This window comes from Euprymna scolopes, chromosome 36, assembly GCF_053919585.1.
Source record: "Euprymna scolopes isolate OS-2025 chromosome 36, ASM5391958v1, whole genome shotgun sequence".
Taxonomy (NCBI): Eukaryota; Metazoa; Mollusca; class Cephalopoda; order Sepiida; family Sepiolidae; genus Euprymna; species Euprymna scolopes.
In genome coordinates, this window is record NC_136517.1 from 83095495 (window position 1) to 83115494 (window position 20000).

The 20000-nt window shown below is 34.3% G+C and overlaps 1 protein-coding gene and 1 pseudogene across 1 annotated transcript in view; both read right to left on the minus strand.

Annotated features, from left to right (window-relative positions):
- The window catches only part of LOC145260640 (uncharacterized), a 28063-nt gene extending 13687 nt beyond the window's left edge, over nt 1-14376 (minus strand). Inside the window, exons 1-3 of the mRNA XM_080118967.1 lie at nt 14211-14376; nt 6000-6587; nt 741-868 (exon numbers count right to left, since the gene is read on the minus strand). Coding sequence (XP_079975093.1) covers nt 741-868; nt 6000-6516 — 645 coding nt within the window. The 5' untranslated portion in view covers nt 6517-6587; nt 14211-14376. The remainder of the gene's footprint in view (nt 1-740; nt 869-5999; nt 6588-14210) is intronic.
- LOC145260746 (5S ribosomal RNA) lies at nt 1515-1631 on the minus strand (annotated as a pseudogene).
- Nucleotides 14377-20000: the final 5624 nt, after the last annotated feature.

A 20000-nucleotide genomic window follows, 5' to 3' on the forward strand; every position in this document is an offset into this window, starting at 1 on the left:
GTGTCAAAGTTCAACGATTTGACCTTTGAGAACTCTACCAAACTCCTCCTACAATTTTGGGTCTAAACACGTGAAATTTTAGATATAGATTTCTTGGACATGAATCTAACTTAATAACTTTATTTGAGCCCTAAACAATAAATTTTAAGGGGTCATAATAGGGATCAAAGTAAAAAAATTGACCTTTTTTTTTTTTTTTTTTTTTTTTTTGCTCACCATACACCTCAAAACACCCGGGCAACGCTAGTATATATATATATATATATATATATATATATATATATATATATATATCAGTGGCGTATCTAGGGTATGGCAGACATGGCCCGTGCCATGGGCGCCACTCTGACATAGGCGCAAAAATTGCTTGACAAAAATTAAAATTAGTAGTTAGGTATATCTAAGGTATAAATTATTAAGAAGGGGCGCACATTCAAACTTTGCCATGGGCGCCATTTTACATAGGTACGCCACTGATATATATAATATAATATAAAGATAATCATTTTATATTAGATCCGATAGTGATAAGTATAGCGCACCATATCAGAATCAAAAATCTTCCAGAGAGGAACACTGACCTTTTTGGATTAGAACTTCTGGTCGCAAAGAGTGAGCCAGCAGGGTGGTGCACAAACTTTGTGAATGTTTGAGCATTAATTGATGGATGATTCAAGGCATGCAAACTTTTTTCGTGTTTGTCTACGTTTATGCAATCTCTAAAACCGTCGGATACTTACTCTGGTTAAGGGAAGAAGGTTTTCAGTCTCATCGGCAGAGTTATGTTCGATATTTACAATTTCTGAATTTGGTAATTCGGTATTTAACATTTTGATTTCAGTACTGTGCACAAATAAACACACATCATCTGAAAAGAAGATAGAAACTTGGTTTTAAAAATAAAACTCTTTTTATTAATCTAATTTATATAACTCGCTATGTATATCTGTCTGTTTACATATTTTCAAACTCTATCTCTTCTGAAACTAAAAGTCGCAGAGTGGCGTCGGAGGCCTCAAATGATAGGACTTTTTAAGGACCATTCTTTTATGCGTCTTTAGCAGGTTAAAATAATATTTAAGAAGTCAAGAAGGGGTCAAAATTGAAAAAAAATCGTTATACATTTTGTACATTCATCTTAGTTTATTTTTAATCAGTTCATATGCGTGCCACGTTGGTACTGTGGTAACGTCACCAGCTTTGAATGCTACAGTTTTGCTTTCATTTTCGATTCTAACTGAATCTGCACAATTAAGAACTACTAAGAGTAACACAGCAAGTAGATACACAATTTAAGGCTCCTTAAAGGACTTCGACCACGAGTACACACTCTAGACTGTATAAATGCATATAAAAATCAGGCTCCTTCAGTCTTTGACAGACTATGAACTTTTTGTGGCAGAAGGTGCGCAATCTCCAACCATACCTCTCCTGAGTCGACATTGTTAAATACCAGTGGCAAGTGAAGCCTATCTACAGGACAATTGGAAACAAATGCTGGGATAAGCAGAGAGCACATACAGCGCCTAGAATTCCTAAATGGTCACCCATCTGATACTAACCAGGCTCAACGTTGCTTAACTTTTGTGATCTGATGGGAACCGGTGTGTCAACGTGATTATGCCGTATAAATGGCATAAATGTATAAAAAACTGTATATGACTTGAATATAATTGAATGGGAGCAAATACATGCGGGCAAGCCTGAAGAGATGATCACATAAAGGCCATTAGAACGCCCCCCCCAAACACGAATAAGCAAGACATACACAGACACGATTATATAGCAGGCAATGCATAACATCTGCACCCTAACCCTAACCCTAACCCGACACGATTATATAGCAGGAAATACGATAAAGGCTCCCCTGAGAGGATTTCTCACCTATTGTGCCACATTACACCCAATTCATATTAAATGGTTGTGTGATTCTTAGCCATATTTAAACATACTATTGCCATTCTCTTGTAACGATTTTTAAATGGATAATATAATAAATAAAGGATTAAATTCAACTTTCAAAGTTCTAGTTAAAAATAAAGAAAAACAATTTCGTGCTAAAAAAAAACGAAAACAAAAAAAACAAACGATATAGTTTTGTAAAAAGATTCACGGACAATGTTGCCCTCGTTACGGAGGAAAGACAAGTTGAGAAATTGTCGAGTGTTAGATGGCAACATACTACCTATAAAATAAATAAGTAAATAAACATTACACTTTTAAGGGAAATAACTATTTTTGCGAAGAGTTACGTCCCTTGCATGTATTCTAGATTTGTGAAGAGTTACGCCCCTTGCATATATTTAAGTTCTGATTTGTGAAAAATTATGTCCCTTTCATGTATTTTAGTTCTAGATAAGCAGCAAAGCAAAAAAAGAAAGAAAAAAAAAAGGGTACTTGTACAGTTTAGTCACGACATTAAAAAAATGAAAATATCGAAAAAAGGTTATATTTCACGTATCCGTTATGAAATGAAGTTCTCCGAAAAACAATTTTCACTTAATTTCATGAAGTATTTTTATTATTATTATTATTTTTTTTTTTTTTTTTACAGCGAAAAAACAATTTGTTATGATACCGAGCAAAAGGTTCGATTTTTAGGAAGAAAAGCTAGAATTAAAGATGGGAAGGGAGTGTCTGCACTTTGCATTGAGTTATCTCCCCGTGACATGGTGTTCAGCTTCAGCAAATTTCACAATGGCTGACTTCAACATGCTCTCATAAGAACGTGTTTTTCCGCTGTAAAAAAAAAAAAAAAAAAAAAAAACTACTTGATCAAATTAAATAAATTTTTTTTTCGGAGATCTTCAGTCCAAAACGGATACGTACAATATACCTTTTTTCAATACTTTCATTTTTTAATGTCTTGACTGTGCCAAAAAAAAAAAAAAAAAAAAAAAAAAAAAAGAGGTAAAAAAGTGAACAAAGACAAATAAATACAATAAACAAATCTTATCACAGACACGAAAAGTAACTATTCTACCTACTTGAATAAGTTTTTATTTTTGTGTTTTAACTTATTTAGCGAATTTGAAGAAATACCTAAGGGACGTAACTGTACCTTTACTAAAAACATTTGAGTATTTGTAAAAAAAAATGTAAAAAAAACAAACAAAAAAAACAATAAAATTATCTTTTATATTTACTTTTCTTTGTTACATTAAATAAAGTAGTTGAACAATACCATTTTTTTTTTAAATAGATAATTTAATTTTTTAAAAATATTTTTATATTTACTTGAATGGTCTTAATAAATGTAGAGTTACGTCCCTGAAACGAACAAGTCTTTCTTCATGATTACCGTTTATTTTAATTCGTTTATTTATTTTGCAACGAAACTAGAACTGTTGGGTGAGAACGAGGATCACGGGTTCGTTTCTGTCATTTTGACATTTTATAGTCGCTCAAAAATCGAAACCAATAAATCGTGCTAAAAATGTAAAGTTCTACCAGTATTTTGTTTAATTTTCGATTTTTGAGCGATTATCGAGATTCGACATGACTAATAACACCGCCGTTTTTTTTTTTTTTTTTAATTTTTTTTTTCAAATTTTTTTTTCTCGTGTTAATTGATGATAGCCTAAGCGTAGAATAAATGAAAAAAATGCTGCCTAGATACACAATATATAAGTACGGGCAAAAATGGACGGACAAAAATCGGGGACCTAGTTTTGAAAGCAGATTTATCATAATTCTTTTGTAGGTTTCCGACTACTTTTTGATTGTATTTGAAAGATTAAGGACGAAACTTAATTTCCAAAAGGAAAAACATATTTGTACACGTGAAAAAAAAGTTATGAAAATGTTTTCATGGCGAGCTAACCAATTTAGATAAATTTTGAAGTTAAAGAAATTCATTGTAAAAAATCCTTTAAAAGATAAATATTAATTTTCTGGGTCTATTTCGAAGATAATTAGTAAAGTAAAGTCCTAAGATATTGAATTAAATAAATAAAAAAATAAAATAAAAAAAACCTTATCTGTACAAAACATAAATTAATTAACCCCAAACCGAGTGATTCTAGCGTTCGCAAAACGCAACAAACTAAAATTTTGTAAACACGAAAATTACGAAGGCCCAAAATTTCTGGCAGTCGAAAGACTATGAAAATGACGTCATTTAATTAAAAAGGAGGAAGTTCTTTTTATTTCCCCCAGTCGCACATCCGTATATTCCTTTTTTGAACGTTTGTATTAATTTTAGCATTTTTTAATTTAATTATTTTTCTATGTTCCTATTTTTAAATTAATTTTTTTTCTTAATTATTGTTCAATAATATATAAAAAAAATATGTTACACCGAAAGTTTCACATTCTTGCGAACAAGGAAATTATTAAAATCTTGCATATAAAAATTATGCAAAACTCGTAATTTTAAAAAAAATTAGAAATATTTTTTGCAATTATAATTTTTTTGTGTGAAAATATTAAATAAACAAGGCTTAACTCAATGGTAATATCGGTAGTTTGAGAAATTCATTTTTCTTCGAATTATATAGAATTCATTAATACGGATTTAGAGGCTTTTTTTGTAATGTTCCTATAAAATTATTTTATTTTATTTTTATTGTTACAAACTACGATGCTTTATTTATATAAAAAAAAGCAAAAATAAAGTCTTGCATTTTTTATTTACTACTGAAAACTATGAATTAGTAAAAGTATTTTTTTGTTTAAACAAAATAATACAGATTTAAATAAAGATAATTAGTTCAATAGTTTATTATATTCCGCGATCATCATTTGATAAATACTGAAAATTTCATTAAAATTGGTTAATTTCCTGATTTTTGGTGATTTTTTTTAAGTAAAGGGAGAGGTCAAAATGTTTATACATTTTGAGTATCGGCATTCATTTTGCCCGTACCTAACAATATATGAGGGTTGTTCCCAAAGTAATGCATCCTATTCTAAATTTAAAAAAAAAACAAAAAGTTGAAGAGGTACGTAGAGGGGAGTGGTACCATCGAAACGAGTGGTCTTTTATGCTCCAAATTGAATTTTTCTACTGAGTCACCATTATGCTCAACGCACTTTCGTCAGCCTCTTTTGATGCCCCAGTTGTAAAAGTCCAGATCTCACTTACATCTGTCGCCACTCTGAAGTTGCATCAGCTTCGTGAATGTTCAACAGGCGCGGTGTAATATTGATTGGTTCGATTTTTCCTACATGGAGGAATTCAATAATGCATCTCTGCTTCTGATGCACATTTATGATAGAGGTTGCTTTCTTAGAGTCTCACACCGTCAATATCTGCAACAGAAAGATGAAACTTTCAAGTAATAAATGCATAATTCAGTCAGATAGTAAAGATTTAAAATCTATATTATATTTCTCTTAGTCTACTTAACTGTTTGTCCGTTTCATTTTTTCTCAGAAATTACGATGGGGTAGAAAATTATATATTAAAGAAAATGAAATATAGAATTTGATGAAAACGATCGTAAGACACAGGAGAGTTCAAAAGGAAAGGAAGGTAATTTTCCGTTTTGACTTAAACAAGATGGCGGCAATTTTCACCTGTTAACACGATTAAAGTTGTTTTGTTTAATAATTCATTAATATTCAGGTAATTTCGACTGTATAATTTGGAAGCCACCATTGTAACTTATTAGAATTGACAAAAGAAGATCAGTTAAAACCATTGTTTTTTTTTTATCTGAAAACTCCATTTATCGACGACAAAATCTTGTCCCAATTCTGCAGAAGCGCCGGACAAAATAAGGGAAGTAAGATTTGCATTTTACACACACACACACTCACACACACACAATTTCACTTTTATAGATATATAGATTGCTCTTAGTCTACCTGTCTGTTTGTCCTTTCAATTTTTTCTCAGAAACTACTGGACCGATCTCTCTGAAAGTTTGCATGAGCCTTTTCTATGACAAGGTCCAGCGAACTAACTATTATGGTTACCATTTGATGCATTTATCATTATAAACGAATATTAAAATATAAATGAAGATAAGCAATAAAAAAAATGTCTTACTTACTGCATTCATCTAACGTTTTTCTGGCAATATTCTTTGCCTCCGATAAATCTTGCAACATTAAGATATGTTCAAGGCAACTTTCAACTTTCATTTTAATCTGAAGCAATTTTGTTATTTCATTGTAGTGTGATGTTAGTCGCGTTTCAAGTTCTTCAACTCTGCTACTGAGGGTACCGATATCGGCCGGCTTCTTCTGGAGGGAACTCAGCTTCACAAGCATTTCTGGCAGGGGCTGATTGACCAGACCAGAAAAAGAAATGTCCGCTGGACTGCAATCCCCACCTGTCGATGTCCCAAACACATGTTTTAATATGGCCGCACATTTTGATTTTAAGTCTTCGATGTTCCCCTTCAAATGGTCGTTTTGGATTTGGAGTTGCTCATTCTGATTTTGTAAATCGCTCACAAGCTGCTTCCGAATCGGAGATGGACTTTTTTCATGGAAGCCAATTTTCTTCTCGGACTTTGCCTTCAGAATGGTTTTCGTCTTTAGAGAGGATCTATTTGAAGAACTCATGCAGAAATTTTAAATGAAGGCTGTCACGATTTCAAATCCAGTTTGGAATTATTTCTGAAGAATCCTTTGATCTGGAAAAGAAAAAAAAAAATTATCTTTTTATGACATTTCTGTGATTTTTTTTTTTAGTGGAAATCGCTCCAGACAAGATATGAAGCCACTTGATATAAGAAGTTAAAAAAAGAAAAGAAAATAGTACTTCAAGGTCAAAAACTTGTCAACAGTAAGTGTTAAATGAAATAGATTCTGGCTCAGGAAACAGCAATTCTTCCTTCTGTGTCAGAAACATCGCTCATGGAATGTGAGAACTAAAGGACAAAAAGCGTTTCTTCACTATTGTGGCAAAATTTCGGAAATCGTAATACTGAATTTCACATGAAAACAATGGTATCTACATATTCCTTGTATTCTTAAGATGAGTAATTGTTTGCAACTATGTCCCAGAGCCTAGCTGGAGTCCGAACACGGTACCCTCGTAATAATAATAAAGGGTTGGGTTCGAGACTCCTAACAAACGGTTCCCCAGTTCGATACAAAACACCTGATGAAGGTCGGAGGGCAAAACGGCCGAAACGTTGTGAGGATAACAACCAAGATGAGGAAGTCAGTCCAACAATCTCAATTAATTCTTAAGATGACTATATCCAAAAATTACGACAATCGGTAAGGTAGAAGTTTATTTATCAGGGAAAATAAAAAATAGAATTTGATGAAAACGATCGTAGGACACATAAGAGTTCAAAAAGAAGGTAATTTTCCGTTTTGATAAAAACAAGATCACAGCAATTTTTCACCTGCTAACACGATAAAGGTTGTTTTTGTTTAATAATTTACTATATTCAGGTAATTTCGACTGCATGAATTGGAAGCTACCATTGTAAGCTATTAGAATTGACAAAAAATATCAATTAAAACCATTGTTTTTTATCTGAAAACTCCATTTATCGACTACAAAATCTCGTCCCAATTCTGTAGAAGTGCCGGACAAAATAAGGGAAGCAAGAGTTGCACTTTCCACTCTCCTTATGATTTTCTAGCATGAAAATTATTTTATGGAAAAATTACATAGCAAGCTGAAATTTCCTTGTAAAAATTGAACAGTAAGAATTTCAAAACTCTTTTTATAATTTGTCCAATCGATGTAGTAATCGGATGATTAAAAAAAAATTAAACAAAAATATTTTGGTACTGATGCAGACCCTGATCCAAAGTTGCATCAGCATCTTCCTGCAGTTTAAGGTAATCCACCAGAAAAGCAATTAGAAAAAGCCAATGTGCTTAGCTAATCAGTAATCAGCAGACAATATTTTCGTTAATAGGGGAAAAAATCATCTATCTGATACTATTCTTGAAAAAAAAAAGAAAAGAAAATTGTTTTCGATCATAGTTGTTTCCACGTAAAAAATTGTTTTTATTGTAAAAAAAATATTTTTTTAAAATTATTTTACTTAAACTTTTCTCATAGTTGGTTCCATAAAAAATATTAAAAATAAAACAAATTATTTAAAAAAAATTATTGTATTAAAACTTTTCTCATAGTTGATTCCATAAAAATATTAAAAATAAAACAAATTATTTAAAAAAAAATTATTTTATTAAAACTTTTCTCATAGTTGATTCCATAAAAATATTAAAAATAAAACAAATTATTTAAAAAAAATTATTTTATTAAAACTTTTCTCATAGTTGATTCCATAAAAATATTAAAAATAAAACAAATTATTTTTAAAAAAATTATTTTATTAAAACTTTTCTCATAGTTGATTCCATAAAAATATTAAAAATAAAAGAAATTATTTAAAAAAAATTATTGTATTAAAACTTTTCTCATAGTTGATTCCATAAAAATATTAAAAATAAAACAAATTATTTAAAAAAAAATTATTTTATTTACACTTTTCTCATAGTTGATTCCATAAAAATATTAAAAATAAAACAAATTATTTTTAAAAAATTATTTTATTAAAACTTTTTTCATAGTTGATTCCATAAAAATATTAAAAATAAAACAAATTATTTTATTAAAGCTTTTCTCATAGTTGATTCCATAAAAATATTAAAAATAAAACAAATTATTTTTAAAAAAATATTTTATTAAAACTTTTCTCATAGTTGATTCCATAAAAATATTAAAAATAAAACAAATTATTTTATTAAAACTTTTCTCATAGTTGATTCCATAAAAATATTAAAAATAAAACAAATTATTTTATTAAAACTTTTCTCATAGTTGATTCCATAAAAATATTAAAAATGAAGCCAATTATTTAAAAAAAATTATTTTATTAAAACTTTTCTTACTAATGCAAACCCTGACAGCCAAGCTTGCATCAGCATCTTCCTGTAGTTTATGGTAAGCTGCCAGAAAAGCAATTGGAAAAGGCGATTAGCCAAGCAGCAGCCAGGTGTCAGCAGACAATGTTTTTGTTAATAGGAAAAAAATGATTTATTTGGATACTATTCTGGAAAAAAAAAGATGTTTTTGATCATAGTTAAAAATCATATAAAAAATTGTTTTTTATTGTTAAAATTAAAACAAAAAACATTATTTCAATATAACTTTTCTTATAGTTGTTTCTATGAAAAAAATTATTTAAAAAAAAAATATTTTATTAAAACTTTTCTTATAGTTGTTTCTATGAAATAAATTATTTTAAAAAAATTATTTTATTAAAACTTTTCTTATAGTTGTTTCTATAAAGAACTATTAAAAATAAAACAAATTATCAAAAAAAATAAAAATTATTTTAAAAAAATTTTTCACACATTCTAAAATTTTTTAAATATTTTCTTGAATATTTTTACGTTTTCCATAAGAGCTCCACGGGTCAGATTAAAGATTTTGGCGGACTGGATTTGGCTCACAGGCCATAGTTTGGAGACCCCCTCATTTAATTCATAAGGTTATTAGAATCTACTAATGAGAGGATCATAAGGTAAAATTAAATAGGACATTAATCCATCACCACCACCATCACCACCACCACTATTCCAACTCATCATCACCATCATATAAATCCATGTCGTTAACCACTGAATCACCGTCACCTCCCACTATTCCAACTAAAATTGAACAATTCGGTTTGAACAATTTTTATTTTATAAAACTGACACTAATTAGCATCCACCCACACGGACAGTGTACTCTCCTACCCATTCCACTTAGCCTATCTTGTAACCCTAGCAATAACATTAAAATAGCTCCCTAAACCTCATTATTACTAAGCCGAACCCCAAATCAATTTAAAACACCTTTATAATATTGAAAACATCAAAAATGCACACGCATAAAAATAATAAATAAATACTGGATTCATCCATTCATTAAAGTGTTGCCCTGCCTGATACAGGCATTGACGGCTATGCTCTCTCTCTCTCTCTTTTGAGGCATACATGAATTTATTGATGCTCATCATTTTTGATGTTGTCCAGGTGTTCAGACTATCAACGTACGTTTCTTGTTGTCATTCTCTGCTTCTTCTACCCACAATCTTTCCTGTTATTCTTTGCTGGTTGTCAGTAAATAGTTTGATGCCACCTGTCTATGATGAAAGTAAGTACGATAACTCTTATCATGGACCCTTTTATGATTACCTCCCTTTTACGTTATAATCCCATAATCCTTTTTACTCCCTGCTTCCTCTTCCTGTCCCAATAAAAAACAAATATACTTATCTTTATACCCGTCACACACGTGTTCGTGTCTCCCTTCAAATATTTCTTCCAGTTCCTTTTCTCTTTTCACTAAAATGCAACTCGCAATAGGTTATGGGCCCAGGAGTGTAATAGAAGCCGATGGAACAGACTTTTATTTGATGGAGATAAAATCAAATACTAAATTTGGGAGACAAAATTTTTATGTCATTTATGCATGCTCGGCCTAAAGGATACCATTTTAGGTATACACCTTAATAGAGAGGGAAGCGACATTGAGAGAAATAAAGATGCTTACGCCGAACTTGTATAGTTTTTGGACGACAAAGGTTTATCCTTAATAATGAGAGAAGCTACAGATAATAGGAGAAAAGCTCTCAAAATATTGTGCGAACACTACGCAAGCAAAGGAAAACCAAGGGTAATCTCCTTGTAAACCCAACCCACGTCTTTCAAAAAGAAAGGAGACGAAAGCGTCACAGAATACGTGATAAGAACTGAGACAATTTTAACAGCTCTGAGAAATGCCGGGCAAACAGTTGACGATGCCCTAATTATCACCATGATATTAAAAGGACTACCAAACTGCTACAACCTTTTTTCAATTTATGTGACACACAGCAACAAAGAAATAACATTCCTGGAGTTTAAAACAGAACTCCATGGTTTTGACAAAACATTGAAACATAAAATCCAATCGACCAGTGATGAAGTGATGAAATTGACATCGTCTTTTTCAGGGAATATGATGGAGAACCGTCACCACCATGACAAACGTGAAATATCATGCTTCACATGTGGCGGGAAAAGACATTTATCGAAAGAACGTCCCAACAACAAACACAAACAGCGAAAACAGTGGTTTAGTTACTGTAAAAGTAACACCCATAAAAGGGAGTTCTGCCGTTATAAGCGAAAAGATACAATGAAAAAGGCAGCTGACACCGAAGAAAACTCCTTCGCATTCAAAATGGAGGACTACTACTATAGCCGGAACTTAATACTGCATACAAACCTACTAGTCGATGCAGGGGCCACTTTGCACATTATAACAGACGCAAAGAAATTTAAGAATTTCGACCCAACATTCCGTTCCGAGGACCACTACATGGAGTTGGCAGAAGGAACTAAAACTTAAAAAGAGGAGGCGCTGAAGTCTGCGTTTTTGACACTAATGGAAACTCCATTACGACTACCTTAAAACGGGCACTACTTATACCTTCATGTCCACATATTCTGTGAAAACTGCGACCCAAAATGGAGCGATAGCTATTTTCGAAGAAGACGGGAATATACTAAACCATAAAAATGGAACGAAATTCAAAATACACGTGCACAACAGACTATACTACCTAAAAACTGTGGAGGAAGGAAATGCAGAAGACAGTTGTCATCAATGCCACGATATCCATATGTGGCATAAAATACTTGGCCATTGCAATTACAACGACATAACAAAACTACCCAATGTGGTCGAAGGAGGGATGAAAATAAAAAATAAGACTGCAAACAACAAAAACTGCAACGTCTGCATCCAAAGAAAATTTCTCCAGAAAAGAAATAAATCTCCCAACAAAAGCGCAACAAATATTCTGCATTTAGTACATTCAGACCTAGCTGGCCCCATAGAACCAGCAGATTTAAATGGGAACAAATACGCCATCTCATTCACTGACGACTTTTCTGGCGCCGTATTTGTATATTTTATTAAAAACAAAAGTGACGCCATACTTGCCACCGAAAAATTCCTTGCAGATATTTCCCCATATGGCAAAATAAAAATACTGAGGTCGGATAATGGTTTGGAGTTCAAGTCAAACGACTTCGGAAAACTACTCCACCGTCACAACATAAAACACGAGACCTCAGGATCATACTCGCCTCTTCAAAATGGAACGGCTGAAAGAAACTCTATTTGAAATGGCAAGATGCCTTATCATAGAAAGTGGCTTACCGAAAACACTGTGGAGCTATGCAGTTATGGCATCTGCAGTTATACGGAACAGATGCTTCAATAACCGTCTAAAACAGATGCCCTTCTACAAGGATGCACATTTTCGGTTCGCCTTGCTATGCCTACTCCAACATAAAAAAAAGAGCTAGACCCAAGGTGCCAGAGGGGAATCTTCATCGGATACGACAGAATCAGCCCAGCATATCTTATCTATCACCCAGAAAACGGGAAAGTGTGTAAACACAGACTGGTAAAAGTCACCAACAACACCAACGACGGACGCACTCAAACACAAACCCTCTCATCAAGCGATGATTACGCAAATTTTTCCCTAAGAAGCTTAATAAAAAATTTAAAGTCAAGGGAAAACCCTGAACGGTCCAATACCAACAAACAAACTGAGTAACTATAATGCTATATAACAGTAACTATAATAATATATGCAAAATCTGGAAAAATTAAAATATCATATGTAAGAGTATTTTACGACTGGGCAAAGCCGGCCCAACACCTTGCTAGTATCCATATATATATATATATATATATATATATATATATATATATATATATATATATATTAATATTTGATGGGACTCTATGACATTTTTTTTCTCTCTCGTGGTGGGCCAAAATTCTAATATAATTTTAATATTTTAATAATTTTTAATATATTAATTTATCTAGGAAGGTCACATCTATCTATATATCTATAAAAGTGAGAATGTGTGTGTGACGACACTTCTCAACCTATATACTCAACGAATTTTTTATCTACAGACTTGAAATTTAGTATATAGGGTATTCAGGCATGTCGAAGACTATAATTGGTTTTCTTCTGGAAAAAAGTTCTGCTAAGGGGTCAAAATTGAAAATTTGATACTTGGGGGGAGGGTCATTGGATTTTTATCTCCTTGTTAATTGTTTCATGAATGCGCATGTGTGAATGATTCACATTACAGCTTCTTTATGTTAAAGATAAATAGGTTTGAAAACACTTTTTAAAGACCATGCGAAGCTGGTCTAATGGTTATCGTATTTGACTCACTGTCTTTAGATTTTGGTTTTGATCTCAGGTCGAGCATTTTTTTTTTTTTTTTTTTTTTTACTTTCAAGAAGTGAACTGTTTAGAAAAAACATAATACTCGCATGCACATGTCTCGGTTTCTGTATGAATTAAAATATATTTATGCGTATATTACGACCGGGCAACGGCGGGCGACCTACTAGTAATTGATAATTAGGCACAACAAAAAAAAAAAAAAAAAGAGAAGAAAAAATAGTCAGTAAAAAATTCCAAACCAAATGATTTTTCTTTTTTAGCGCCAGAAATGCTTCTAGACTGAAGCCATTTTTATTTTGTACCTATCCAAAGAGCTTTTTATGAAGAGGGGATTTTCTTCGCATTAAAAAACGACCTTGTGTCTACTCTGCCCTTGTGGGGAAGCAAATAAATATCGTTTTAATTTAATTGAGCTCAAAACAAATTTTTTTTTTTTTTATTTAAATATAATAACTTGGTAAAGCAAAAAATTAAAAAAATAAAGAAAATAAAAAGTGAAATTTTGTTACTGAATTTTTGCAATGAGGATCAATAAAATGTATTATATGAATTATTCTGACTACTATTCTCATCAACATTTCACAAGGATCCGTGAGGTAACGGATAAAGTACTACTAAGTAACTATCAGTTCTAAGTGATAGACTTCTCGTGGTTGAAGGTTCAATTCTCAGCGCGGGCGATGATACTAAGTATATAACTGCGAATTACTCAGGAATTCTATCCGGTCATGGCTGACGGAACATGCTACCCCCATAGATTAAATCCCGTTCGAAATTCCGTCCCAGATTCCTGAGACCAACAGAAAGATTCCCGAGTTTGACAAGATACATCTGAAAGAAAATCAGGGTGTTACATCGGCCGAAACGTTGTAAGAAAAATACTATAACACTTAAGCCGAGAACAATAATCCGAATAATACAAAAAAAAAAAAAAAAAAAATTTAAAAAAAAAAAAAAAAAAAAAAAAAATGAAAGCAAAAGATCGCCTGGGCAACGCCGAGTATGCAAGCAATAAACAATTCTTACTTTATCAAATGAAAAGAAGTGTCCCTGCTTGTAGCCCAACACAACACCTGTCAATGCCAACGGAAAGACGTAGAGTGACCAGATGGTAGGTTAAAAAGAAATATATTGATAGACACTCTCTTTCGCCCTGTCTGTCCGTCTTCTCACCTCTCCCTCCCTCTCTCTCAATGACATTTGTACTTTACTTCCCTCTTACGTACGTATATAATATGTACATTTTTTATGTTTTATTCATTTCTATAGGCTTTTACTTTTCCCCCCTCCCATCGTCCCCCCCCCAGCAAAGAAAGATCCTATTAACTGTTTCGTGTTTACCCTAGTGATCACTAACGATCGCCTGAGTTGTACATATTTATTGCTCCTTCCCCCCCCCCGACCCCCACCACCGAGGTGTGGCAGGGTGGTTCTTTCGTCCAACCTTCCTTTCTTGAAAACAGCAAATAAATTAAATAATGAAAACAAGCCGGCTTGTAGCAAAGGTGTGATGTGTGACCCCCCACCCCACCCGCTAAGTTTTTTTTTTTTTACTATTTAATAGTTTTTAATATATTAACAAGAAAGTTCTTGCGGTTTTAACTTTTAAATTCAGATGAACATATCTTGGCTCAAACAAAAATTTATTGATTGAAATAAGCACCATCAGAATCAACACACTTGCCAACACAAAACAAGTATATTTATGCCATTAATGTAAAAATCTTGCGTTCTGCTGAAGGCGTTTTTGATATCGCCTAGGCTTTTGAAGCATTTCTCACGCTGAAAGTTGTCGAAATGCTTGAAAAAGTGGTAGTCGGTAGGTGAGAGGTCTGGAGAGTATGGCGGATGAGACAAAGTTTCTGTTATAGCCCTGTTAGGGACTGCAAAGAAAAACAGAACGCCAAACTAGAGTAACAACATGTATTGCAAAGCATGCAAAAGGTAGGTCGTTCGTTGGCTACGACGAACGACCTTAGTTAGTTCAACGGATATCGACTGATATCTATTTGCTTCCCCACGCAAAACAAATGTGACACAAGGTCGTTTTTAATGTGGGAGAAAACCAGCTCCCCCAAAAGGGAGCACTTTGGCAGTTTGCAAAAATAAAATTGCCTCAGTAAAGAAGGGTTTCCCCCCTCCATTGACTCAGGACAATTAATTTGAGTTGTGGGGATTGATAAGAATTGACTGCGGACTGGAAGACGCGGGACTTCCGGTGGAAAAAGGAAGTTTGGTTTTTGGCGCGTTTTTTTCTAGGGTTTTGAAGAAGAAGAAAAGAAAGGAGGGTTGAGCTTCCATGCGGCCGGAGGATCCCCGAAAAGGTTATGAAAGTCAAAAACGACGTATTGGCCCCACGTTATGTCCTGAATGTCTTGAATGACTAAACACTGCTTCGTTCATGAAAACCAGAAAAGGAAGACACCGAAGTAAATTCAAACCAACTTTGTTCCCACCTAAACCGATAAGTATAACCCAATGAACATTCTTTCTGTTGATTTTCTCACACATATTTCACGAACATTCTCTTCTGCCACAAAACGAACCTTCTCTATATACCTCCCAAATGGTAAATAAAGTTGCCTTTTCTTATTCACCCTTAAAATATGTTGTTTTTTTTTTATTTATTTCTATGGAGTCAGAGAGTTAGACACAAACCTGATAAACCTCTATAGCCCATAGAGTGCAGCATCCAAGCAGACATCACACTTCTGTTACCAGCCCAGTACAAGTACCGGATTTTTTTTTTTTTTTTTTTTTTTTTTACACAGTGATCACCACTTATAAAGGCCCGGAAGCCACTCAGGGATAAGGGTTATTGCAAGTACATTACGTTAGTGTGGAGATTTGATGAAGTGTTTAATTAAGGGGGCGGTTCATTAGGAATTTGTTAACATTGAACTTGAAGACATCCAAGTTGTAGTCCGGAGGGAAGCAGGCAGACGGAACAGAGTTCCACAGGCATGCAGTTCTAAGAAAGAAGCTTTGTTCATGGAATCCGCGTTTTGATTTAGGCACAGATATAGAGTGGGAGAAATTTTTCACAGTGGATTCAGCTAGACGGGTGTTTTTCGTGAAAGATTGGCGAGGGAGGACCAGAGATTGGAGTTCAGACGAGCACCTGCCATGAAAATAACGATAAAACAAGGATAGGCTCGCAACGTCTCTTCTGTGGGAGAGAGGTTGCAGGGTAGAGAAAAGGGCATCCCCCACTAAGCCACGAAGTCTATTTTGTACTATGTCAAGGCATGATAGGCTGTTTTTGGCCGCTCCTGCCCAGATATGGCAATAGTATTCCATCCTTGGACATACTTGGCTTTTATATAGATAGAGAACTGCATCAGTAGTGAGATATCTTCTGGAGCGGTAGAAGGATCCCACCATCTTTCCAGCGACCTTGGCAACAGACTTGATGTACGTGTTCCATTTCAGATCAGGAGTAAAGGTCAAACCCAGAAGCTTGTCAAAACACGGGGCCTCACCCAGACGAGAGCCATCCATCACAATTGATGCCAGCTGGGGATCAGAGCGTTGATGATGTAAGGATAGGAGTTTGGTTTTGGATGCATTAAAGGTAACCAGCCACATCTTCCCCCACTGAACCACGCGCTCGAGATCAGAGGAGAGAGAATCAGAGAAAACTTTGTCATTTACAGCCTTTGATGTGTTGCCGTAGATGGTCGTGTCATCAGCATAGATGTCAACGAATGATTTAAGTATGTGTTTAGGGAGGTCATTGATGTAGATCAGGAAGAGAGTTGGGCCCAGGATTGACCCCTGAGGGACTCCAGCATTTATATTGCAGGCCTCCGATTTTTGTCCATCTACCATTACTCTTATGAGCCTATCGGAGAGAAATGATTTAATGATTGAGAAAACATTTCTAGTTATACCGTAGCTGGAAATCTTGTGAAGTAGACCCTTATGCCATACCGGATGTCGACTGGGTATTTATTTGCCTCTCCACGAAAACAAAATGTGACACAAGATCGTTTTTAATGTAGAAGAAAACCAGCTCCCCTCAAAAGGGGCACTCTGGCAGTTTGCAAAAATAGAATTGACTTACGGCTTAGTCTTCCAGTATTTCTGGAGATTGGAATAGTCTATTAGTAGGTAACATAGGTTAGTTCCACCATAACAGATCCCCCTCCCAAACTTTTATGTCCATGCAGTGTTTTCTGAACACTTACTTGCTTTAATTCAGCTTTTCGTCGTGAGTTCTTTTAAATGCTGGGGCTATTTTAAATTCAAGTGATCTCTGTGAGTTCAAAATCCAACGTTGCCACTATTATAACCCTGTTATGGGTTGCAAAGAAAAACAGAACGCCAAAATAAATTAACATGTATTGCAAAGCATACAATAGGTGGGTTGTTCATTGTAGCTGACGAACGGCCAAGGTTGGTCGAACGGATATCAACTGGTTATTTATTTGTTTCCCATGAAATAAAATGTGACACGAGGGTGGTTTAATGTGGGAGATAACCAGCTCCCCTCAAAAGATGATTCTGCAAAATATATAAAATTGCCTTAGTATAGAAGGGTTTCCCCCTCCATTGACTGAGGACAATTAATTTGAGTGCAACATCTAAGCAGACACCAAACTTCAGCCACCAGTCCAGTACGGATACGAGATATTGACTGACACCTTATGATGTCCGGTATTTATAGAGATCGGAATAGTCTATTAGGAGGTAACATAGGTTAATTCTGCCACAACAGTTTCATATTCCAATTCGTTCAACTTCTGCAGGGTCGGTTTAGCAACGTCATGGAGAAGAATTGGGCCTTTTCTGTTGACCAATGCTGAGTGTTGTTGTCGAAGTTTCTGATGCATTTCATCCATTTGTTGACGATACTTCTCTGTTTAATGGTTTCGCTTGCATTCAAAAACTGTAATAGATGACATCGGTTACAGACCACCAAAGAGCCAGCATGACCTTCTTTTGGTGCAACTCTGACATCAGGAAGTGTCATGGAGCTTCATTGGTGTCTAACCCATATCTATCTATATAAGAGCCAGGTACGTCCAAGGATGGAATACTGTTGCCACATATGGGCAGGAGCTGCTAGAAAGGACTTGTCCTGCCTTGATAGAGTTCAAAATAGACTTCGTAGCCTCGTAGGAGATGTCCTTTTCTCCTCCTTGCAACCTCTATCTCACAGAAGAGATGTTGCGAGTTTGTCTCTGATGTATCGTTATTTTCATGGAAAGTGTTCAACTGAGCTTCAATCTATGGTCCCCCCTTGCCAAACTTTCACAAGGAACACTCGTCTAGCTGTAAACACTATCAATAATTTCCCCCACTCTTTATCTGTGCCTAAACCTAAACGTAGATTCCATGAACAAAGCTTCTTTCTTAGAACTGCACGTCTGTGGAATTGTCTTCCGTTTTCCTGCTTTCCGGCTGACTACAATATGGTTGTGTTCAAGTCTAAAGTAAATAAGTTCTTGATGAGCCGTTCCATATAAGTTATTAAATTTACCAAATTTTCATTACTAATGATTACTATATTGACCAATTTCTACTGTACACTCTTTAACCCTTATCCTTGAGTGGCCTCTGGGCCTTGATAATGTGGTGATGCCTTTGTAAAAAAAAAAAAAAAAAAAAAAAAAAAAAACCCTGAGCTGAGCATCGCTGGTTGTCACAAAGAACCCATTTTTCATCGCAAGTCACAACCCGGTCGAGAAATGGGTCGTTCTTGTTGCGTAAAAGAAGGGAAGATGACACGTCATAAAAGCATTTCTTTTGGTTGTTGTTCAATTCGTGAGGCACCGATTTATCAAGTTACAAGTGGTTGGAAATCGTCATATACATTAGGTCTAATTCAGAAGCAAGTTTTCAAACATTTCTGCATGGATTGGCTTCAATTGAAGCTCTTTATTGATTATTGTCAACATCCTTATCCCTGAGTGGCTTCCGGGCCTTGATAAGTGGTGACCACCGTGTAAAAAAAAAAATCCAATTGCTGACCACTATATTCATCAACTTATTTACGAACTATTGCTAAATCACTAGCAGACGATCTACACATGAACCACTCTATTTCTAGGAATACAACCTCTAAAATTAAACGACGGATTATATCTTTCAACTCTACCCACAACAGAAAACTTAACAAAAAACTATCCAATCTAATCTCCAACAGCAAATGGGGTTCTATTGGACGACCAAAACTCATACAAAATCTTACAAACCGGCCACTATCAAACACCGAGACAGAAGCCCTCAGCCTTGGTTTAAAATTTGCAACGGGAATCTATCCAAAGATAACAACCAACACAATCACTCGAAACTATAAACACGAAGATACCGACTTTATGAAAGGTTTCATCCAGGGTATAATATCCACGACCACCGCCCAAACCAGGGATATTACCCTACCAAAACGATACATAAATGCATTATCACACATGGCTAAAGACCATAATATTATCGTCTCACCTGCTGACAAAGGTGGGGGGATTGTAATAATGGAAACAACTGAATACAAAAATAAAATACTTCAACTATTACAAGATAAACACACATATGAAAAAACTACCTCCGAAATAATACATAAAGAAATTGACAAATTTAACAAATCTTACAAGAAATTAATACATAATGATAAAATATGGACTACCTATATAGAATACCATCCTAAAATCCCGACCTTATATGGTTTACCCAAAACACATAAAAATAATAATCCAATACGCCCAATCATCTCTGGCATTGGCAGTGCCACCCATAAGATAGCACGAGCGATCACAAAACTCCTAACGCCATTATTGGGCACAATTAGCAATTCCCATATAAGAAACTCTGGCG